At 48.1% G+C, this 25,471-nt stretch overlaps 1 protein-coding gene across 1 annotated transcript in view; it reads left to right on the top strand.

The window, feature by feature from the left end:
• Nucleotides 1–25,471, top strand: part of TCTN3 (tectonic family member 3) — a 420,785-nt gene that overhangs the window by 282,372 nt on the left and 112,942 nt on the right. The window contains exon 9 of the mRNA XM_086932394.1: nucleotides 11,000–11,125. Within this exon, the coding sequence (XP_086788520.1) occupies nucleotides 11,000–11,125 (126 nt within the window). The remainder of the gene's footprint in view (nucleotides 1–10,999; nucleotides 11,126–25,471) is intronic.

Consider the following 25,471-nt stretch of genomic DNA (forward strand, 5'->3'; position numbering starts at 1 on the left):
GAGGCCAGCGCTTCCCAGGCGATGGCAGTCAAACGTCCAGAAGTCTTTCAGTAGGTGGGGGGCAAAGGCTGGGCCCAGGGGCCAGCTCACAGGGCCCTCCAGGCAGGGAGGCAGCACCCAGTGGCCGTTCCTCCTGGCGCCCAGCAGCAGCAGGCCCCCTCAAGTCAGGATCAGACAGAGAACATTTTACATGGGGTCACAGCCCCTTTTTATACACATCTTTCCTTTGTCTGGTAGCAGAGGGTTAAGGAAAAACCAGATGCAACTGGTTTTGGAGCACTTTGTTGTGCTCAGCCCCTCTCCCCATTCACAGGACAGGCTAGGGACATCAGACGCACCACAGGGGGCGGAGCCAGCATTGTGTAGGGAAGGCCCAGCCCTATTCAGGTCCCAGGTGCACTCTTCCCTCCCATCAACATGCAGATCTCTCCATTCACCACCGGGGAAGACCCATCCTGACTCCTGGAGCCAGGCACACCAGCCAGCTGCAGCCAATCACAAGCCAGACAGTCAATTCACATTTACTACACAGACATGCCAACTTCTAAAAGTGGCACTTCCACACTAGATACATTAAATCAGCGCACATCATCATGCAGCATTTAATTTCACGAGTTCGCACATACAAACTCGCCTGTGCACTCCTCACACATCAGGAACTACCATGGACACACATATCCCCCATGCATTCCTATGGGAGGGCAGGCCAATCTCACACACGCACTCAAAGAGCACACGCACTTTACACTGGGACACAGTGTAAAAGTGCGCAAAGACCAGAAATCACTATAATTATGTAACACTAAAAGGCAAAAAGTTCAGGGACGAACCTGCCAAAAGGGCCAAGTCCAACAGTTCCCATTGGGCGCAGGGTCAAGACTGATTTGCATGTGGCTGTGTCCAAACTGGAATGGCATGGTTAGCAAAAAAAACAATGTATTTAGGCCCAGATCTCTGTACTGGGGTGAATGTATGACATTGTTCTGCATTCTGTCCATCAATTGTTCTTTTTGCATTTGTCACCCCGAGTGGGACGGGAATGCTCAGATTTGAGTCCTGTGCTCTCCATGCCACTGGAGTCAGGCTATCCTGGCTGCTGAGGGCTGAAAGCCCAAACTGGTCCTAGGATGCTTGTTTCCAGTCCAGGGAGGACCTGGCCTGGCAGTTCGGGCTGAACTGTTCCCATTGGGTGCAGGGTCAAGACTGATTTTCATATGGCTGGGTCCAAACTGGAATGGTAAGGTGAGCAAAAAAAACCAATGTATTTAGGCCCAGATCTCTGTACTGGGGTGAATGTATGACATTGTTCTGCATTCTATCCATCAATTGTTCTTTTTACATTACAAAACATACCAACACTGCTCTTGCTACCCAGAATTTGTGACGGTCTAGCCTGACCCATTCTTCTCGACTGCTATTGAGCAGCTCACCTCTGCTTCTTTTATGAATATGTGGTCCTGGAGAGAAAAGAATGTGGGTTCCATATGGACCACACTCTGTTCTTCAGACAACTCCGGGACTTGGCTTAGCTTTCAAAGTCCCATCACCCACGTAGTGCCTATCTGGCAACCAGTACCTAGACAGTGTTTGAGATATGGGGTAGGGTAGCAATCAAGTTTGGCTTGACCTCATTCCCTTCTCCGAATACCCTCATAGCTTGCAATCTTGAGTTCATGCTTTTTGCTTGGGGTCTTTCCTTGAGTGGGAAAGGGACGAATGTAGCACCTCTTTCAAGGGCTACAGATCAAATCATTTGAGCAATGCAAGTCTGATTTTTAGTTTCCCAGACAAACTCAGACACCAGTATTTTCAGCTGTGCCACTGGGTCCACTATATCCCCCCCCCCACCACATTTAGAGCCACTCAGCCACGTATGCCCTTTGAAACATCAGTTCGTAGCTTTCAAGGTTCGAAAAGTCTGTTTTCTAAGACTTACAATGTCCTCCAACAGTCCACCTCCTCCTACACTCCCTGTACTAGATGAAATGGGAATCAGATAGTGTGGCAGGCATCACATAGAAACAGTGGAACTCCTGTGGCGTGAGATTCCTGAAACATATAGGAGCATCTTACAGCAGGAATCAGCTTACAGGCTGATGTTTCAATGGTACTATACACCTGTTTGGTTGTACACCATGTTCCCCACAGCTTCAACAGCTTGTTGGAGATAATGGGCACAAGAGGGGGATTTTCAGCATTTTTGGTGGCCATACCCTCATCTCACCCTCTTCTAGAAGGATACGCTGGGACACATTTGGAACACTATGGGGTTTCTGATTCTAGTGGACTACTGCACGATTTTTTTAGGCATTCGTCCTACCACGCTCAAAGCCTTGAGGCACGTGGATTGATATTTAATCCGCCACATAAAGGGCATGGCCTGACTGCTCATAGCTTTGGCTTGAAAGGCTCCAGCTCCCTCTCCCATCTTATCCTTGTTCACTCAGCTATGTGGCAAACCCTAGCTATGGAACATTTATCACATAAGCTGTCCCTCACAGACAAGAGATTCACACACTTGTGGCAGCCCCTCCTTGACTATATGTTCAGGATTGAAACAACTCTGCTTTCAGCTGCCTAAACTGCGTGCCCTCCACCTGTTTGACTGGCTTTCCTGTACAGTGATTCTGGCTCTTGCTTTTTCTAGCTCTCTTAATTGCTAGGGATGCCCCTGGTCGCATCTAGTGGTCCCCAACTTTGTCGCTCCTTTTTCCTTCTCGCCTTGCTGTCCCACGCCCTTGACCTTGCACTTACAGCAGTAACTTCCTTTTCCTTTACTTTGTGTTGATGGAACATTTCCTTATTCCTTTTTTTTTCGCCGTGGGGCCCCTTGTCCCTTTTCCCTACTTGAGGAGAATACCAGCCAGGGGTTCCTTTCTGCACAGCACTCACTCAGCTGATATTCATGGCCCGTCTTGTGGACTTCCCAGTAGGAATCCCAAGACACTCTCAGAACTCCTCGGGTTGCCTTGATATTGTTGGGAGGAATTGAGATTGCTTTGCCCAAAAAGCTATATAGTATTGCAAGATTATTGAAGGCTCTTATATGACACCCTATATGGCTCCTGATCTAATGCTGCTAACTGGTTGTTCTGTATACTTATTTTTTGTTTACCCTGTTTCCCTCTATGATTACCTCATGAAGTTTGAAGTTATTTTATTTGTACATAGTTAATTAAAATCTTTACAAAATTGTAAAAACACCAATTTACATTTAGAAAGAGATGTGTACTTGGGAGTATCAGATTAAATTAATTAAAAATAAAGAGTTGATTGAGATCAGTTAGTGCTTGTCCTAGGAGCCATATAATGTTCATCAAGCACTGATAAGTCTTTTCTTTGTCAGATCAAAGAACCTCACAACCTGGCAGTTCAATTTAGTGTTGTTGGTGTTGAAACACAATTTGACTGCCTGCCTGCAGGACCGAACGGCATGTAGTTTGAAGAAAAGTTGTAGAAGGTTATGCCTCAGGTCCTTTAGTCTGGGACAGATGCAAAGCGCATGAACAATGTCCTCCTTGGCAGTTTTACATAGGCGACACTGCTGTGAAGAGTTATTTCTTTCCCAGGGAGGGAGATGAGGGAGTATAGGGATTACACCTAGGCGAAATTTTAACAGCTTTTCTGAGTTGCCTTTTCATACCGATGTTAAGGTATGCCTGTGGTTGGATTTTTCCATAGTCACCCAACGTTATCCAGCCGTGGGCCCTGCTTGCTAGATCCTGCTTGTCTTCGATCAGTGAGATAATACGCGCTGATTTTTTGCCGATTTTTTTAGAGACAAAAGGTCTATTGATGTTTCCCAGATGTCAGTCAGGCCAAGGACTTGGAGTGATTAAAGAAGGTAATCTCTGGGGCAGGATTTGCGTTGCCGACATAGCTCTTCCCATACGTTGGGGCTTAAGGAGCCCGTCTCTGCCAAGCGGATCTTGTGCCCGCTAGCTATGCACACGCACCGCCTTTCTAGGGTTAGTCTGAGAAGGCCAAACTCTAGTCGGATGTGGGCTGGAGAAACATATTTTGGAAGATTGAAAATAGCCCTGTTTATATTGGCTATAACTGTATCCAGTAGAACGGCATCCTTCCCATGTAGCTATTCACTGCCGTATGTGAGAGTGGGCTGTAGTTTTGTACACAAAAAGTTCAAGGAGCGGTTTGAAGGTGAGATCAGGTAGTTTGGCCTTTAGTGGTTTTAATGCCAGATAGATCATAGTCGCCTTGCCTCGTAGGGAGTCAAGTTGTACCCTTGATGAGTTGTTGGAGTCCAAGTTAACTCCCAGGTATTTGTAAGAGGTCACCTGATCAAGCTGTTCTCCATTCAAATACAAACAGAGGTTCCTTTTTTTCCTGTAATTCACGGCCATGACCTTTGATTTACTAAAATTAACTTGAAGGGAGTTTTTTGCCGAAAAGATGTAAGTTACGTTCAAAAGGTGCTGGAGGCCCGTTGGTGTCCGACTTTTCAGCACCAGGTCGTCTGCGAATAGAAGATTAGAAAGTACAATTTTCCCCAATTTGGGTGCGTGGTTAGGACATTTATTAAGGACCCCAGGTAGGTCGACTAGGAAAAGATTAAATAGTAGTGGTGCTAATACGCACCCCTGCTTTAGCCCTTTTGTTGTCCTGATGGCGTTTAATTTTAATCCAGGTTTCTGAATGGAGCATAATTAGAGCGTCTAAGAGGCGCTTCGGTATACCCCAGTGATCCAGTTTCTGCCATAATTTGTTACGGTCCACATGATCGAATGCCGCGGTATAATCGAAAAAACGAGAGGTATAAAGATGACTTAATCTCTTTTGCTGCTCCCATCAGCAGGGACAATGCCATGATGTTGGCTGTGGTCCCTTGGCCTTTGGAGAAACCCGTTTGATTTATTGGGATAATTGAATTTCCGGATGCCCATGAAGTTAGTTCCTCCAGGATGACTCCAGCAAAGTATTTAGCCTCCACATCTAGTAGGGCAATGAGTCGTTAGCTGCTGGGATCCTTCTTGCTACCGCGTTTATAAATCGGGCTGATAACTGACCCATGCCAAGACTCTTAGAGAGTCTGAGTGTGTTTTATATTGTTAAATAATGGTGCCAGCGATACGCTCCAGAACTCCACATCTGTTTTGTACAGTATCTGTGGAATGCCATTCGGCCCCGGTGCCCCAGTGGGTCGCCCCCTTAATATTTTTCGTTGGATGTCTGCCGGAAAGATTTCATTCGGTGGGGCTGGCTCAATAGCCTTTACGGGATCTTCATCGGTATTGGGTTTATCAAATGTTAAGGTGCCAGTGGCTCTGTGGGCGCACTTTCCCTGAGCTTCTATGCCCGTATTATTCGAATTTTCTTTTGATTTGGACCTAATGGGTTTTAGACAAAGATTGTTGATAACGGTGTCCTCAATGGTGTCATCATTATTGAAATGCATCAGTAGGTATTTTGTCCATACCTCCTCTGAGATATTTGAGTTTTGACCTAAACGATCGGGGTTCTGTAGTCTTTTGACCATTTGCCAAAACTTAGAGCAGTTTTTCCGTTTCCCCTCATAGAGAAGTTTTACCCACAGGTCTTCATTTCTTAATTTCTGCTTTTCCCATTTCAACCGTTTGAGTTGGCTTTTTCCTGCCCGTAGGTCACTTTGTAGGCTCTGGTTTGTCTGATACTTCCGCAATTGCCCCAGTCTTTGATTTATTAGTCGTTTTTGTATTTTCATTTCTAAGGTTGGTTTATTCGAATTTCCCTTCCCTCGACGTGAGTTTTTGGGCATAATTTCTTCCATTTTCTCTCTGATGGCATGAATGAAGTTTTGCCAAATGTCCGACACCTGGGTTGAAGAGCTGGCAATTTCAATGAAAAGGGTTTTCACTTTGCGGCTTACGGAGTCAATATTGCCGACATTGCACCGAAGCCACTTTAAATTTGAGCTGACCTCTGTGTCAGGGCCTATAAATGGTGCTGTTACCAGTTGACAATTTGATCTTCGTTTGGCTTCTAGAGGCAAGTGGTCACAGAGATCGCTCGTCCCTATTCTAAAAGTTGTTACCCAGCATAACATGTTTAGGGATGTAAACATGTAATCAAGATGAGAGGATTGTTTGTTTGAGTGGAAGGTCGCTACCGGTTGATCATCCTCAGAGTAGCGATCATTTAAGGCCCTTAAGTTGAGTTGCTCCAAAGATCGTAATAAGTTTTTTGAGTACTTTGTAGATTTCTGATTTTTTGTTGGGCCTTGTGGTGGTACGCCCCATGCTGATTGCCTCATGAGTATTGCCATGCTCAATGTCTGTGCCTTTACTACCATACTGAGGTCCATGTGAGCCTTGCATAGTGTATTATCTGATTGATGTTTGTGTATTCTACCCAAACATAATAAACAGATTATGAGCACACAAAAAAAGAAGAGCACCACTACCGCAGTGCATATGCCAGTTCTCTAACCTATCCCTGTTCTAAAATGAGAAGGGACCATCGGGCAGCTATGTCCTTCCAACTGGGGACCTGGTCCCAGTGCTGCAGAAAGGAGTTTCAGTGCGTTACATTCAAGAATGGTGTAAAATAAACAGGCACAGCGTAAGTCAGTGACTGGCCACTGCCCCTGGCAAACATTGGACCCTTCAGGAGGCCCGGCTTGGCCAGTGGAGCTGAATTAGGGGACAGTGTTGTAGCCACCACCCATTTTGGGTACTAAGAAGTGGGAGAGTAAGCTTCACAGAGCAGCCTGAAGTGAAAGATGCAGGAGGATCCAGCATTTACCTTCCTGTTCCAGACATCTCTTATACGAACACACAAAGTTCCAGTCACACATTCAATATTTACCAAATAAACCTAACAGGGGCAGTTTCTACATAAAGGCTGTGGGGCTGCACCCCTCTGAAATTCCTACACATTTACATAACAACATAATAAATAGATCAATTTATTTGCTGTAACACTTTATTTATAGATACAATTGTATCGCTAAGTAAATCGATGTATTTAAGTTTGGGCTGGGCTGTGTGTTTTAGGCTGCCTACCCCGCCTCGCTCTGAAAACCTTCGGAATTGTGATGCAGGACGCAAGGCTTTCTGTTTTAAAGCAATTTGTTGTCTTTGAGTTTATGGTTGCATTCACTCTGTAGGCCAATGACACAATTAGCGTCATGGTTTCAGACGTGACAGACTTCATCCCTTTGTGGCTTCAGACGTCCGTCATTCAAAGATGTAGAACGCACACGTTCGTCATACGTGAGAGTGGATGCAAGCACGTCTGATCTGGGGCATTGTTCTGGGTAATGTAAGTGTTTGCTAGCTAAAGTTGTGTTATGTATATTGTGCTGAGACCCCTCATCACACTAACATTGCCCACTGTGTCACCCCAGGCCCTGACTGCATGTTGCTGGCCCCGTTATAAATGGAGCTGCAGCACTTGTTCCACCACGAAATGGATCCAAATATCGAGCAGGGTTCGTTCTTGTTCCCTTGTGAAGTTAATCCCAATATCTGAGTGAAGCAAGGTGAGAAATATTTGCTTACTGTGAACATGTGTTACAGGAAACAAATGATGGACAGAATGCTGACAATGCAAACATTCTCCCCTTGTCAAAAGATCTGGGTTAAATCCGTCGTTCCTTTTGCCCACCACACCACCCCAGTTTGGACCCAGCCATATGCAAATCAGTCTTGACCCTGTGCCCCATGGGAACAGTCCAGACCGAACTGCCAGGCCAGGTCCTCCCTGGACCGGAAACCAGCATTCTGGGACCGGTTTCAGCGTATGCCACCCTTCTTCTGCCAGGCTCGCTTGAAACCAGTTGCACAGTGAGCAAGGGACCCACGTCTGGGCATACCCATCCTACTTAGGGCAAAAAGTGTTACAGCAAACAAATGATGGACGGAATGCTGGCAATGCAACCATTCTCTGAACATGTGCTTACAGTGGACAGTTCTCTGATGTGTGACATTTAAACTGCCAGTGGCTCCATGCCCCTAAGTTAACACCGATGCCAAAAACATGGATTGACTTGCAAGCAAAGAATGTTAAAAACGTTGACACAATAGTTATTTAGTTCCTCTTTTCAAACATTTTACTTAATCTTGCATCCCCCAAGAGTTAGCTATTTTATAATGTTCTTGTTCATCTGTATTTTTTCTGTGCGTACTTTGAGACTCGAGCCATGCCAGGTTTTTAAGAGGGGCTTTGATTGAGCGCGCAGGCACTAAGGCTGAAGCCAAACAAAGTGCATGTTAGTGGGTTGGCCTCTCTGCAGAGCACAAAGAACAATGTTTATGTATTCAATTTACAACAGAAATTCTGTGGATGTGTGTGTAAAGGGGTACACAGTTGGTAACATATTTGCAATGCAAAAATAAGAGAAAATAAAGTGCTTACATTTGAGGGAGTGCAGTGTATGCTTGGTGGCAGTGAAGTGATAGAGATGCACGGAGGTGCATTCAGGGAAGAGTGAAAAGAGGATGAAGAGGAAATAGAGGTGGTTGTAGATGTGCAGATGGACAAGATATGCAGTGAGAAGGAGGACACATATCTAACATAAAGCACACTTAACTGAAGGCCAAAACTCCTTCCTCAGGCCTTGATGCTATTTAATTCACAGACACACTATTTCAGAAGTGAAACATTTCCAATGTTAATTATTTATAACAAATCATTGTTGTTACTTATTTATTTTAAACAGCTAACACCCATTGACTAAGTCAATCATAGTGAAAGGTTTTAGGTGTAGATCAGTTCTTCTGTAATTTATCTGGATACAATTACATCTCAGCGGGAAACCCGTAAACCAAAATACTGGTCGGTTGGTACACTATTGGAATCACAGAAATGTATTTAACATGTCTCCTTATAGAGAGCCCCTACTTTTTTCATCCCACTTAAAAACCTGTCTGTGAGAAGTTGGCTGGGTATATGCTGTCCACTAGTTATAGTGGGCACCTTGTACCAGTCCAATCGACCCTTATTGATGATTAGGTTAAAGACAACCTTTATTGAAAGCTATCCTAGTGGTAACTAAGGAGAGCAGCCTTCAGGCTAAGTCTCAAAGGAATGTAGAGCAGCTTGGTTTTCCAGATTATAACCTCTTGAATGACCAAATGAAAGGAGAACCACACAAGGTATATATAAAATATGTGTATTTATTACTAAATACTCTCTGCTAATCTCTTTATGAGATTAGAGAACAAGGCACACAATAATACAGTAATAAACTGACAGTAAATAGCACAATGCACAGCGGGCTCCAGGAGGAGACTAAACCATATACTAAGAAAGTGGTATAACAACCACGCCTTGACTAGACACGGTGCCTAGAGCACGTAGAATCACTGGGACCCCACGGAACCACCCAAGGTAGTGACACAGCGAACCCACGGGTGACGCTTGCAGCATGAGAACACAGCGTCACCACGGGTCAACCGCAGGGGACCTCCGACTGCGGTCTCACATGCCTGAGACCATCCCCTCACCTCAGAAGCTTGCCGGATGAAGGGTTCATCCAGGGGCGACCTTAGGCATGTGCAAGCTATGCACCTGCACAGGGCCAACAACCCCCAGGGGCCACCACGCCAATATAAATCCTTAATATAGTAATCCCCTGACGATGGATACATATTTGCTTGGCGGCCCCTGGCAGGGATTTGGCGGCCTCCGGCTCTGTTCCACTTCCAAACACCTGACACCCCCCCCCCCCTCTTCACTGGCCTCCGCACCTGCGTTCCTCCTGGTTCATGATTGGCTTCTTTTTTTTCCTACCCACTGCTGGCCTGCTGGTACCTTCCTGAGCTCCAGGGGGCTCCGCCGCACCCGGACCCCCTCTCAGGGGCCCCTACCTAGGCTCCCTGCCCAGGGGCACCATGAACCTAAAGCCGCTCCTGGTTCATCACTCCGATAAACATCTGGTTAAGCTCTCAGCAGGATTCCCGCACCTTCTAGGTCCATTATCTGCTGTGAACGCAGGGCATTTAGCTCACCTCCACCCCCGATATAGACCTCACTGTCCCAGGCTAGCTGCCCCGGAGTTGTGACTCCACGCAGGAGCCGGCTCCCCTTAATGCAAGCGGGAATCACAACTAGGCAGCGGGGCTGTCACTCCTCACTGGATCGTCTGTTTCGGCGGGGCCCATTAGTGCATCTGCCCTTCTGTTCCTCAAGCTCTTGTCCCGTCTCCAGCTTTTAGACATCGCTACGCCCAGTCTTATGCAGAGCAGGGGAAATGGCGCTGGTTGTCCCAAAGGCCGCCTTCCTGCCAAAGCACATCACTCGCTCTGGGCGAGTAGAGTGGGCCCCAGGGCAAAAGCGTAATCACCCTGCCTCATTGATGGGGAATTGTTGCCTGAGTACTGCAGGATAATGACCAGATCCAGCCTGTGTCGACGGGTGCGTCTGTAGAAATGTCTACCTTGTATCTTACCAGGCCACGCCCCATTCTCGGACCATTGACTAAAGATTTGCAGATGTTGGATATTGATTACTCTTGAAAATGAATCCGCATGTTTGAGCTTATGTTGGGTAATATTTGGCGTAACCATCTTTTAGAATGTGCTTAAGTTGTTGGCTAAGGCCTGATTGGGTGATAAAGGATCCAATGCAACAAACGAAAACTGAGCAAGGTAAGTGCATCTTTTCAATGAATGTGTGACATAATTTGGCAGACTTTAACTTGTCTGTTGGTGAAACCTTTGTTCGCACATTACAGCAGCTTTATGAATGACCTAATAATGTTAAAGCCTCTTTCTGATTTCATGGGGAAATTGAGATTTTTTTTTTAATTGTCTCTTAGAAGTTGATTGAAAGAATTTAAACGATTCATTAGTTGGAGTGTTTCATGGCCATTTTGCTTTTAATATTTGTTTTTGTTGTAATAGAAAATTCTCACATGAATTTTGCGTTGCAATGTGCTTGGAAGGTGCATTGTGCAAAGATTTTCTGTGTTGGATGTACCTCATTCCTTGAATGCCTGTCTATGCTTAGATCTCACGGTTGTTCATGGCTCTTAAGACTCCTATACTTGACTTTACAGGTGAGCTATGTGATAGATTACAATGGAACACAAGGAATCCAGAATGTGTCTGTTTTCTTCACTTTGACCAACCTGTCAGGTGACCCGGGGGCTACATTTCTTCAAAGGTTCAGTGTGTTCTTCCGGGTGAGAAAAGTAATTTATTTCAAAAAGTTGAGTTAATGGCTTTTCACATATGTTTTGTGTCTTAAAATCTGTTTTTTGCTTAGTTAAAGGACTGCATGATTGATGATAGAAGACATCCCACCGTAGTTAAGCACTAGATGATTAATTTTGTTATTTCCAAATGTGGTATTTCCACCTTTAGTGGATATGTATTGATTCATGTTTTGGATGTTTTGTTAAAGTAAAGAAAGCATGTTCTGAATAATATTAATAAATACATTATTATTATTAATAATAATAATAATAATAATAATAATAATAATAATAATCCACATTTGTAAAGCGCGAACAATCACCCGTAAGGGTTTCCAGGCGCTGGGGGCCGTCAGGAAGATTAAGCAATCTATTACCCAGAGTCACATGGTGCTGGGCTAATCTGTCACCAGCACCGGGGATCGAACAGTGATCCCAAGATTCCAGCGTCAGTCTCCCTGGCCGCAGCGCCACACTTTTCCCGAATCACATTTTGAGGTTGATATATTGTATCTTCTTTGTAGAGCATGGGTGGTTTCTCCATTAGAACTGTGGGGCTGGGGGTGTGTGGCTTGGACAGCAATGCAGGCAGACGCCTAAGTCCGAGAGCTCCGTCACCCTGAACGAAAAAGCAGCAAAACAACCAGCGAAAGTGCCCGAACAACAGCTACAAAGGAATTAAGAGACGTGGGAACCTCTGAGGCACGAAAGGAGACAAAAGAGGGGCCACCAAGAACAGAAAGACAGGAGGAATCGAGGAAAAGGTGCAGGGAACAGCGAGGAAGACCGAAGCTTCCAAGATGGTGGGCGGCACAGGACCGAGCAGCAAATAAGCTGCCGAACCCCCGAATGAGAAGCGAGCAGGTCGGAGACTAACGCGGTGAGGGGCGGAACAGCTAGCGTAGCGGTAAGCAATAAGCCGCGCGTACCAAGGACAATGTGCCCACTTTAACCGCTAAACTGCAACTCCTCCGCTAAACTGCAACTCCTCCGCTAAACTTCAACACGAAGAGGAAGTGAAACGAAACCGAAACGATCAAGTAGGCGGCCATTTTAAGTTGGGAGAACGCTGTGCACTCGCGCACCCACGAGCTCACGAACAAAGCGAATGCTCGAAGGAGTGTGGACACTCTAAGATCTGGCCCTGTAACGAAGTAACAAGTCCCAAACAGAGGCTCCAACACAGGAAGAATAAAGGAGACCGGACCCAACAGATCAGAGACAGAATCCTCGGGCACAATAACACCCCGGAGGCGGCCATCTTAGGAAGGGGAGGCGAGTGTGTGCCACACCCAACAAAAAGGACACTAAGAGGCGAGGGCGAGCACAGACAAGAGGAAGTAAGCGTGGGGAACGCACAACGCAAAGGTGGAAGCGGCGGCAAGCGCAGGAGCGCAAGGTGATTCGGGCGCCACTAACAAGCGCAAGGCGAGGAAGCCAAAACCAAGACCAAGATCGAACGAGGCCAAAGAAGCGCGTGGGGGAGCGTACAACGCAACCGTAGCAGGGCAAGCAAGACGTAGTAGACTCTGTTCGAATACAGCCAACATGAACAAGCACTAATCAAGGAGGACCACCTGGGAAGCGCAAACTCGCCGCAAGCACCGGAAAGCTGCCAAAAAAGTAAGCCAAGCAAGTGAGCGCGAAAGCTAGCACAGATAATAAGGTGCCAACACTGGCAGCGCATAACGCAAGCATAGCGAGGGGAAGCAAGGCAAAGGGGCTCAGACCACATGCAGCGGAACTCGGCCAGGTACAGGCCAAGGAGGATCGCCTGAGAAGCGCAAACCAGCAAACTAGTTACAAGCGCCATAAGTCACAATCAGAGGCAGAGCAGGCGCACAGGAAGAACGAGCAGGGCGGCAGGCAGGAAGCGGGCAAACCGTACCAGACAGACAGCCGCCACCGCACCCCTCCTTGAAGTGTGAAGTGTAAAACGTACAGGCCACTGCAGCGAACACGAACATAAACGCCAAACAAACATAAACTCACAACAACGCCCTGGCGTCCAGCAAGACTAGGACAAGGACAATAAGGTGGCCGAACAGGTTCAGACTTGAGAACTCCCCAGAGTGCAAGATCACCGCTGACCCGTGTAGCAGTAGAACCCACGAATACCTAGCGAGAAGAGGCTTTGATAAAATGGCAGGCAGAGACGACAAAATATCCAGTGACAACAAAAAACTCAGGAAGGAAATGGCAGAGTCACCAACAAAGCTGAAGAATAACACCACCAACGAGGCAGCAATGGACATACTCCTAAAGAAGATCACTGAGGCTAATGACTTAGCGAAAGCCACAAAAAACTCCATTGACAATTAGAACTCACAGCCATACGACCAGAACAAAATGTCCAGTAGAGTCGACGAAGTGGAGAAAAGAATAAGCGACATAGAAGACAGCACAACCAGAACAAACAGGGACATGCAAGATGTTGCTAAAGCGACCAGTGACCTACAAAGAATGCTAGCAGAGCAGGAGGATAGAAACAGGAAGGGCAACATCAGGCTCCTGGGAGTGCCAGAGGACGAGGAGGCAACCGCAGGCTCATGGGCTGTACTACTCGAAGACCTAATCCCCAAGCTGACAGGCCTAAAATTCGACAGGTCTTTCGAGATAGACAAGGCGTACAGAGTTCCAGCAATGAAGCAATGAAGCAATCTCAAAGGAATGGGCCGAGACCAATTATCTGCAAGCCAATGAGAGGGTATCACACAGATGCCATCTTTGCCTTCGCGAGGAAAGGCCAGACTGTGAAGTGGAAGGGACACAAGATAATAATAACACAAGACTTCTTTAAAACAACGGTAGAGACAAGGAAAGGCTTCCTAGCGCTCAGAGAAAGACTCAAAAAAGCAAACATAACCTTCAGCTTCGCAGGCCTGCAAAAATGCGTATCACTGACAGGAGAGGCACGAGGATCTTTGAGGAGCCGGCAGAACTTCGGAGATACCTGCAAGGACCAGACCCGGAAGAAATGGAAGCACAAAGCCCAGGAGCAGCGAAAAGAAGAGCATCTTCAGACGGCTCGGAAGGAGGTGCAGAAGGAGGGCATTGACCGATAGAAACATAGACTACCTCAAGACAACGAAGCCACCTCAAGAATCTCTACCTCAACATGGCGCAACTAAAGAACAAGAGACTTATAGACTCTCAGGGGAAACGTTACCAACGTTGATAACATTGTATATCCTTTGCTAAAGAGATACCAGATACACATGGAAGGGCAAGGAAAAATTACTCAGGGAGACGGAGGGAGGGAGGACCGTTGCTGTCGCACGTCTACAGTACGATGACAGGGGGGAGGGGGGATGGGGAGGAAGGGGGGGCCGGAAGGGGCGGGAAGCCGGGCAGTACGAACAGGGGCGATCTTGTGGACACACTTTTTTCTTTCTACCTATATTCTATCCCACTTCCTATCTACACCCCAAGGGAGAGGGACCACACCAAGAACCACGCCGGAGGAGGGGGCAAGATGCAGAGCACGCCACATGGGTTAGCGCAAGAGTTAGCGAGAGACACAAACCACCATGACCGCGCCTAATCGCATCCAAACCGCCTCAGACATTAAGATAGTATTCCTCAATGTCAAGGGTCTCAACCACCCCATAAAGCGCCGGAAAACACTTGACTACTTAGCCAAACTCAAAGGAGACATATACGTCCTCCAGGAAACTAGGGTCTCTGAGGAGGATGCAAAACGCCTCAAGGCAAGGTGGATAGGCGAAATAGCCTGCTCACCCGCGGTGAATAAGAAAGGGGGGGTTATAACCATCATCAGCAAAAAATCCAAACTCACAATAAAAGCCGACACAAAAGGAAGGATGCTGATCACATGCCTGCAAAGAGGGGAGGAGGTAATCCACATAGCCAACATATACGGCCCGAACTCACTGGACAGGGAATTCTGGGAGGGAGTGGAGAACAAACTCGCCAATGTCCCTCAGGGAGAACTACTGATCCTAGCGGGAGACATGAACCAGACCATCGACAATGCCATAAATAGACACCCACACAGGATGAGCCATGCACCACAAGAACAGAACATACTCAAAAACATATGTGCCAAATTAGGGATGTCCGGCCCATGGAGACTACAACATCCGAACGCCAGAGAGTACACCTTCTATTAACATCCACACAACTCATACAGCAGAACGACTACATCTTCATGTCCTCCACTCACACACACCTCATTGATCTGACAGAGATCGGCCCAATAACAATCTCAGACCATGCACACATAACCCTCTCGATCAGCGGGAGACACAATGAGAAGCCGAGTCGCAGCTGGCGACTCAACAGTGACATCCTAGAGAGCCCAGCCAACATAGATCAGGTGAAAGAGGCAATCCGAGAATACCTATCCTTCAATGACACAGCAGAGACAGACAAAGCAACCCTATGGGAGGCGCTGAAGGCCACAATAAGAGGGAAGTTCCTAAGCATAAAAGCCAGAATGAACAGAAACAGAAACAAAAAAATAACAGAGTTAGAGAGCCAGATAATGAAACTGGAAAAGAGCCACTGCGAGAATCTCGTAGACAGGAACACACTCACTGAACTCTCGAAAAAGAAGTACGAGCTCAACAAAACCTTGAGCGAAAGAGCAGGTACATGGATCAATAAGTACAAGTCCATAAACCTGTGCTCAGCAAACAAGGCAGGGAAAGCACTAGCAGGGTACCTGAAAGCAAAGCAAAGGCAACATTCCATTGCAGCAATAACGGACGGGGCAAATAGGACGCACACAGCCAACAAACAAATCCTGGAGGTCTTCAAGGACTTCTATAAGGAGCTCTACACATCCGACAACACACTAGCTACAGACAGAGGCGCGAGCCTGCTGGACAAAATTGACCTCCCCAAACTCACTGGTGAACAAAGAGACTCACTAGAAGAGACTATAACCGAAGCAGAAGTAGGAATGGCGTTCAACTCCCTAAAACCAAACAAGGCGCCGGGCCCAGATGGGTACACGGCCGCCTTTTACAAACAATTCCAGAACCTACTTAAGGGGACCATGGTCAAGGTCTTCAGACTATGCGCTCAGAGGGGCAGTATGGCTGACTCGATGGCGGAGGCGAACATCATTGTCATCCCCAAAGAAGGGAAGGACCCACAGTTCCCACAGAACTATCGCCCGATCTCACTAATGAATGTGGATTGTAAATTCTACGCCAAAGTAATGGCAGCGAGACTAAACACCTACCTGCCCCACCTCATACACAAATCACAAGTAGGCTATCTCAAAAACAGACTCTCCCAAGACAACACAAGACTTTTATGCCACCTCATACACCGCACGGCCAATAGCCAGGACAAGGCGGTGATGATCGCGCTAGACACGGAAAAGGCCTTCGATAGAGTTTCCTGGCCCTTCCTTGACCTATGCATGAGCAAATTCGGACTAAGCACCAAATATCGCAACATGGTAATGTCACTCTACAACAACCCCAGAGCACGGGTAGTTGTCAATGGAACCACATCTGCGGTGTTCACCCTGGAGAGGGGAACAAGACCGGGTTGCCCACTCTCCCCTAGCCTGTTCCTACTTGCGCTGGAACCGCTCCTATGCATGATCAGGAGCAACTTACTTATAACAGGCATGCGGGTCAGAGACAACACGTTCAAACTGGCAGCGTACGCCGATGACATCTTAATCACGACAAACGACCCAGACACCCCAATTGCTGCACTGATGCAAACAATGGAGGAATACGAGCAGGTCTCAGGATACAGATTCAACAGAGACAAATCAGAATGCAAACCCATGAACTGCCACACAACAAGGACAGTCCTGGGCGCTTCAGGGCTAGCCTGGCAAACGAAACTACTAAAATACCTGGGACTCCTTTTCGGGAGAGTCCTAAGGTCAACTTTAGACCACAACGAAGAGGCAATTCTTAAGAAAATCAGGAACAAACTAGAGTCCTGGAGCCTGAAATTCATCAGCTGGTGGGGGAAGAGTCGAAACTATCAAGATGATAATCACACCCATGCTAAACTATTTGCTCAGCGTGCTACCACTAACCCTAACCGAAGAATTCCACAAAAAAACTAGATAAGACAATCAGCACATTCCTATGGAGCGGAAAAAAAGCTAGAATCAGCCTCTCAAAACTGAGACTGCGGAAAGAGCTGGGGGGGCTAAACATGACTAACTTCAAGGCATTCCAAACAGGTTGCTTAGCAAAACAAGGATTGCCCCAGTATTGGAACTTTCATAGATTCCCATGCTTTGTATCATTCCCCGTCGTCGGACTGGGAGTCTCGGTAATAAAAAATATCATAGTAGTAGGTACAAAAGAGAAAGGAAAGGCCTAGGCCTCATTCCCTTTTGTAACATATCAGCCTCTTTTTGTAAAAGAGACCAAACTCTAGGCGTCAGCCAATCAGAAGAGCCTCACCCTTAGAACCTTCCTGAAGGAACCTCAGAGCCTCAGATTTTCTACCGCACGTTGTGCTAGGGAGTCTCCATTGAGCTCTGCTCTATTTCTACTCTTTAAAACTCATTTCTATAGATATTTCTTCAGATTTTTCTTCAGATTCTTCAGGAAACACCTTTCTTCATCAAAATGGCTGAAGTTGAGAAGAAAAAAGCCCTTTTTAAACCCTGTTCCACCTGTGGTAAGAAGAGGCTGTTTGTGGAAGACAAACACAAGGATTGCATTTACTGCCTGTATCCTGATCACAAGGCAGAGGACTGTCGAATTTGCCGCACTCTCTCCACCAAGACCTTCAGAGATCGTGCTGGAAGGCTTCTGACATGGTTGCAGAGGCAGAAGGAGAGGAAACATGGAGTTTCCAGTGATGAGGAGGAATCAGTGTCCTGCGCTTCTTCTAAAAGGTCAGTGAAAAGGGGTAGAGGTTACCCTTCTTCCTCTACTGGGCGCCCCTCTAAGGCTTCAAGGAAGACCCCCAGTGAGTCTGATGGCCGGGGTTCAGGAGGTTCCCCCCACCACAGTGGGTCGGGCAAGGCAGAACTGGTTTCGCCTCCTAAGGGTGAGAAGACAGACCCAGCCTTCAAGAAACCCTCTTCACACTCTTCTGAGAGGAGTTCCAAGTCCTCTACGACGAAGACATCGTCGACGGTGGCTCCGTCGACGACGAAAATGAAGCCCAAGATCCAATTGGTTCCCTCGACGGGCTCGTCGACGGGAGCGTCGACGGCTAAAGCACCGTCGTCGGCGAAGAAGAGCTCGACGACTGCAGCGTCGACGGACAGTATGCCGACGACATCGTCGACGAAGGTGAAGACATCGTCGACGAAGAAGCCGTCGTCGTCGACGGCGGTGGCGACGACGGCGATACCGACGACGACGACGTCGACGACGAGCACATCGACGACGACGACGACGACGCCGTCGACGATGGTGTCGACGACGGTGTCGACGACGGTCATGTCGTCGATGAGTGCTTCAACGACGACAACAATTTCGACATCGACGGCGGGCTCGTCGTCGGTGGCGTCGACGACGACTTCCTCCATTCCTATCTCGTCGACGAGGATTTCACCGGCATCGACGGAGCAGCCTACAATACTGGCTGCAGAGAGGAGGGTGACGATTTCTCTTACGAGGATCACGCCTGAAATGACGTCCCCAAGGAGAGTGCCATCATTACCTCCCACAATGTTGCTAGACCAGGAGGACTCTGAGGGAGACGGTCAGGATGGCTTTGATTATGCGAATAGCCCTTTGCAACTTCTCATTAAAAGTCAAGAAACTGACTCGGAGGAAGCATATGAACAAGGTGGCAGTTACTACCCACAAACTGACGACCCAAGGGAATATGAATCACAGGACATGGTTTCAGTCCCGACGTCCTTCCTACATGACCTGCACAAGATGTTGCAAGACTATAAATCCAAGGCCGAGCGCCCAGCTCCGAGAAGATCTATTCCATCAACTCCAGTTAAGGACCACTCTTCAATTGTCCCACCTATGCACCCGGTGCAGTCTCCTCCTCAACCACAGCGGCCACTGCCCCAGACTCCGTCTGAACCAGCAGATGATCCGGATAGGGATCATGATAATGAAACGGATGTGTCTTCCGATAATCGTCCGGACTCGGATCAGGATGGAGATGAATACAATGATTACGTCCACCCGGATCAGGCTTCGCCACACCAGGACCTAGGCGATTCTCCTCCTGCTGACATCGGTAGTTTTCACCAACTGATGGAACGTGCAGCCGGCCGATTTAAGTTGGTCTTGCCTGCGCAAACAACGGATTGTTTCTTGTATGACTTTAAAGACACTCACCGTAAGTCTACGAGGTCCATTCCGATTGTGGACCATATATGGGAGGAGGGGTTAAAGACCATGAAAAACCTTATTTTTTACCCTTCTGCTCCGATATGGCAAGCCAAAACACAGACATGACTCCAGCAACAATGGAAGAAACGATCCTAGCAATACGCTACTGGGACCGTATAACTAAAGTCCTTGGATTAGCCCGGCTAAGAGATCTGAATATGACCTGGTTTCTTTCATTCAGACCTATATGGCAGAACTGCATCTTACCTGTGCTTCGATGTATGCTATGCGGAGAAGAATGCGTGTTGGACACCTGTCTTACACTATAATCAGCAGTACCAATGGATATCGATACTTTGCTAAGTCCTGTAACGGCTCATGCATCGTGTTGTCCCCAGCGGTTACCAATCCTGATGACGGCATTCGTTGAGACTTCTCCACTACGATTAGATGGTGGCAGTGAAGCAAGAAATGAGAGCAACATCACCCAGGTACGACCTTCTGTGAGCATTGCTGATCCCGACACCGATGATAGCAATCATTCTCACGACTGCCCAGTTAAAGCATTTTCAACCATGGTCGAACTTTCACCTGAAGCTGTAGACTGTTTTTTTGCACATCTATGTGAAGTAATATTCACCCCTGAACTGAATGAATAACTTTTAAGCAAACCGGCACACAGCGTTCCCATGAACTCTGAATTCGGACTTCAGCTTTGAAAAACAAAAGCTACTGAAAACATTTGGAACTATTTTTTCCCCTGAAAACGAAATTATTTTTTTCCAAATTCCAAAATATTTACCTTTTTTTGGCACATGTACTCTGCTTACAGTAGAACTATTCATAAAGAACAAAGCTTCTATTTTTAGTAATTCTAGAGACAATATATTACCTCAGCCTCTAGCACACTCACAAGCAATTTCATTTATATGTGATGAAATAGTCTCGAACTTCTTTTCTGTAATTAAGAGACATTTCATGTGTAATTTTCGCAAATCGTTCAGCTAAAAATATATGCAATTTTTTTTAATGATTACACTGCTCAAAAACGTACAGTAACTATAATCTTCCGTGTATTTCGCATACACCATTTCAAATGCAAAATGTATTTTGGGGTGGGTTGGAATACACATGCATCTTTATTGCTTAGTTTTTAGTAATTGATGGACATAAAATCGTGAGTGGGTGTAGTGTTTTTATCTAGGAACCTGAATCAATATTACCATTTTATTCCCTTACACTGCTATAATCAATAAATATCCCTATAATGGCATAAGAAACAGATCCATATTTCAGTAAATCGCCCTTGCAGCCCAAGGCATGGCAAAAGCTACTTCCTTAGATTCCTAGAAAGCACAACGAGTTCTTTCAACACACCAAACCTCCAGCAACCTGGGAAATCCCTGCTTGCTTTGTTTTGATTTGTAATAGAACTCCTGCGAGCACTGTAAGAATGGCCAGTTCTTAGTGACATCTTTATTGACTTCTTATGTCCAAACCTTACGTCTAACTCGGCACCTTTCAGGTATAAATATACCAAAGTTGCCTTAAGCAAACACACGGTGGTGGTTCTGGAGCAGAGCAGCTAATCTACTTGCCGAGAGCCCAGCAGACGCGGAGAGCCCACGGACGCTGTCCCTCCTCTTTGACGCGCTGAGAGAGACGCTGTCTTTTTCTCTTGCCGAGAAAATCCAGCTCTGGCGTTTCCAGCCTACCCTTGCGGTTGACTGGGATATCGAGTCCTGAGAGAGAGATACCAGACCTCCTACATTCTATTTCTAAGGTACAGTGCTGACTAAACCCTTAGAGAGAATTCATGAGTCAGATTCTTGGCAAAAAACCTACTTAACTTAAACTGCTACTTACTTACTCCTTTCCATGTATTAGGCTTAGGTCAGGTACACCGGGGTAGGCATATTTTAGAAGCACCAGTTGAGCAAGTTAGCCTATGTATATATGTATATATATTTTATCCATTTTAAAGTGTCTTATGGCTAAGAAACCATATCAATGCTTTTACAGTATTATTTCATAATTCTCCTTTTACTGTACGTAATTTACTTTACATTAAGTATTGCAATTGTGGCAATTCATTTCTCTTGCATGAGAAGGAAGACTGCTCAATAAATAATACCTTTTATTGAAAACGCCTGTCTCTCTATTCTCTGCACTCTGGTGAAACTAAGAATGCACATCTGACTGAGTGAAATAGCTGTCTATTGTTTTCACACGACTCTAGAGATTGACTCTTATTCTGAGGGAGCAAAGTTGTCATGTTTATGCGGTTGTCGGAAGCTGAATCCCTTCTTGTCTGAGCCAGGGAAGCTGATCCTTTCCTATTCAGTCAAGAAAGTTTCCAGTGACCTCTGAGCTTGCTGGCGCAAACCTAAATTAAGTCTAACATAGTCAGTAGAGACCTAGATGACCTCAGTCCTACGTCTACACTTCTGTTTGTTATTCCAATGCGCAGGGCCTACAGGGAAAATAGGAACTATACTACAATAGGTTTGTGACATGTCTACCATCAACCATCATTTGTTGTGTAAAAGAGTTAAACTTCTCCCTCTGGTACTGCCAACACTTCGTCCCCTGGCTCAACAGTCCTATTAAGCTGGTATGTTGTATATAAACCCCAGAAATTCTTAGGCCGTCTACGAGGCGGGAACAGCTCACTAAAATACTCCGATTATGTGCAGCAGTAGAGCATATCGTGGGACCACTATGTAACAGTAGGAACTGGGCCTCTCATCCAACACATCGCCACCCTGCGCTTTGCAATTAGGAGCCCCATATCCACTAACCTTCGTATCGCTTTAGGCAGGGCTTTAGAATACCCCAAAAGGGCTATTGCGGGATCAGGTGTGAGCTCCGCTTCTACCACAGTTCCCAATTCCAGTAAGACAGCCTCTCAAAAAGCAAATACTCCAGGGCACTGCCACGCCAGATGCATAAAATCTGCAGGGAGGGCACGACATCTATCACAAAATGCATCCTCCCGCAGTCCGTATCTATGGAGCCTCTCAGGGGTGTAATAGACTCTATTGATGTATTTAAAGTGAACTAGTCTATGCCTGCCATGTAATGAGATTCATCTGGTGTTAGTGCAGCAGTAATTCCACATTGAGTCATCTATTGCAACCTGAAGATTTCTTTGCCATGCAAGCCTGGCCTTTGAATATTGATGTGGCATAGCCAATTTGTATATGTTAGAGACTACTGTGCGGGGGACTTAGTCTTTATGACGTAAGACAGTTCAGGGACCTCAGGAGGTTCATTCATGTCTTCCCCCAGCAGTTCACGCATAGCTCATCTGAAAGAGACACGTTAGTGATGGATTTCTTACCTTAGAATATCCCCAGGCGTCAGACTGGATCCGGAAATCTTTGCGTAGCAGTACCCTTGCGCGTCGGTAGGCGTCGTCTGCAGCTCCGCGTCCGTCGTCGGCGTCGGGGTGACGTCGTCGGAGTACTTAGACGCCGCCTCTGCGTGCTGACGTCAGTTCTTCTTTTTTCCGCGCCAGCAAGTGCAGATCTGGAATAAGCAGTACTTCTAGTCACTTTTTGACTAACTTTTTTGGATCATTTTGATCATCTTTCGAGCCGAACGACTCCGATCGGTGCCATAGGGATGCCTGGATTTAAGCACTGCGAGGATTGCGACCGCACGATGTCGGTCACGTATTCTCACCATCGGTGTTTACTCTGTCTCTGCGTCGACCACGATGACAAGACCTGCCCCGACTGCCGGGCCCTGTCTTCGAAAGCCAGGCGGGAGCGGTCCCGCAGGCGACTCAAACTCCGGCAGTTGGCCCCGCGCCACGAGATGTCCCGGTCCCACAGGAGGTCGAGGGACAGGTCTCTGGGTCGGAGCCACCACAGCTCCGAGAGTCGGCACCACTCCTCGGGTCGAAGTCGTCGTCAGGTAAGAAACACAAGAAGTCGAAGAGGCGTCATCGCTCTTCTGACTCCCCCCGACGCTCGCACGACGCGGCCGGGGGTTCGGGTGACACCGCCCACGCGGCTCCGTTGGAGTCTCGGGCGCCGCAAACAGCTCCACACCCTCCGGTCCCTGGGCGGGACGCGACGCCGGAGGAGATCAATCGCTTCCTCATGGCCATGAGGTCCCTCTCTCCTCCGACTTCGGGCCTGGCGCCGCAAGGCCCCACGGTCCCGACACCGCCGGCGCCTTCGGGCCCGGCGCCGCAGGACCCCACTGGATCCGTTTCAGGATCCGGGTCCTCGCCGGTGGACCTTACGACCACCCTGACATCGGTCCGTCAGGTGTCACCTCCGGCGCCGTCCTTGGGCGGCACCGTCCCCGTGCCTCCCTCGCTCCGGTTCCGGCATCGGAATGGCACCGCTGGGCGCCGCTTGGGGAGTTTAGCTTCTATGAACCGGCCTCATCGTTTGTCGACCATGACTATCAGGGGATGGGTGACGAGGAGTATTGGGAGGGGTCTGAGGACCCTCTGACCCGAGAGTGTCAGTCTCGAGAGGACTGGACAGGTGGACTCGGGGATGCCAGTCGTCTGGACACCTCACCAGACACTGGTTTTGTCTCCCCTCCTACCGTGGCTTCGGAGGATGGGGCAACCTACAGTGTGGTGTTGATGAGGGCAGCCAAGGCCTTGGGCCTTGAGCTCCCCGTCGCGGCAGTGAGGACTAACCTCCTCACTGAGGTCCTTAAACCGCAGTCATGCTCGGCCGAGCCTCTGCTGCCTTTTAATGAGGCCTTGTCTGACGTTCTTTTGGGCACTTGGTCCAGGCCCGCTACGGGTTCGCCAGATAGGAAAGTGGCCAGACGCCACCGCCCGGCCCCGGGGGACCTATGTTTCCTGTCCACCCACCCCACCCCCGAGAGCCTGGTCATCCAGGCATCCAATTCCCAGACTGCATTCCCGTCGGCTCCGCCGGACAGGGAATCCAAGAGGTACGAGCAGTACGATAAAAAGATCTTCTCCTCCCTTAGTCTGGGACTGCGGTCTTCCAACACCGCATGCCTCTTGGGCCGCTACACCCACTCTCTGTGGGATACGGTTGTGGAAGTGCTGCCAGAGTGTCCGTTGGAGGTACGGGCCAAACTTGGCCAAGCCCTTGTGGATTCTATCCGGTGTGGGCTGGATACCACCGACTCACTAGGTAGAGCGATGGCAATGACGGTGGCGGTTAGACGACACGTCTGGTTGAGGTCCGCCAACTTTTCGGCCGATGTCCAAAACACACTGATGGACATGCCGTTTGATGGCTGTCGTCTTTTTGGCGACAAGGCAGACCATACGCTTGAACGCTTTAAGGACTCCAGGGCTGCGGCCAAGTCCTTTGGCCTCTCGGCCCGCGCCAGCAAATGGGTGTCTTTTGCTCCTTTCGTGGACAAGGAAGGGGCGCCCCGACACGTGCTGCCAGCCACACGCCGCAGACTAACATCCAGCACGATAGCAGACGTGGAAATCAGCGTGGAGGCGGTCGGGGACAACGGCGAAGCCAGTCCACACCCTCCCCCGCAGCATCCGCCTCTAAACCCTCCTAGTCCATGCTTTTCGGCCCACGTGACGCCAGTGGGGGGCAGGGTTCACCATCACCACTCTCACTGGTGCACTGTCACTTCGGACAGGTGGGTGCTGCAGATCGTCTGAATGGGCTACTCTCTCCCCTTCGAGACGACCTCTCCAACCATGCCACCGCAACGCCACCGCGTATCGGGGGATCATTTGTGGCTTCTGCAGGAGGACGTTTCGGCCCTCTTGGCCAAGGGGGCCATCGAGCGCGTTCCTGGGCCAGAAGTAGGACGTGGTTGCTACTCCCACTACTTTCTGGTACCCAAGAAGGTCAAAGGGGGCCTACGCTCTTACCTAGACCTACGGAACGTCAACGGCTTCCTCCGGAAGGAGAAGTTCAAGATGCTGACTCTGTCTCAGGTCTTAGCTGCCCTGGACCCAGGAGACTGGATGGTAGCGTTGGACTTGCAGGACGCTTATTTCCACATCCCCGTCCTGCCGGCCCACCGGTGTTACCTGCGGTTCACGGTAGGCCACGAGCACTTTCAGTTAACCGTGCTCCCCTTCGGTCTTACCAGC

Source organism: Lissotriton vulgaris, chromosome 7 (assembly GCF_964263255.1).
Source record: "Lissotriton vulgaris chromosome 7, aLisVul1.2, whole genome shotgun sequence".
Lineage (NCBI taxonomy): Eukaryota > Metazoa > Chordata > Amphibia > Caudata > Salamandridae > Lissotriton > Lissotriton vulgaris.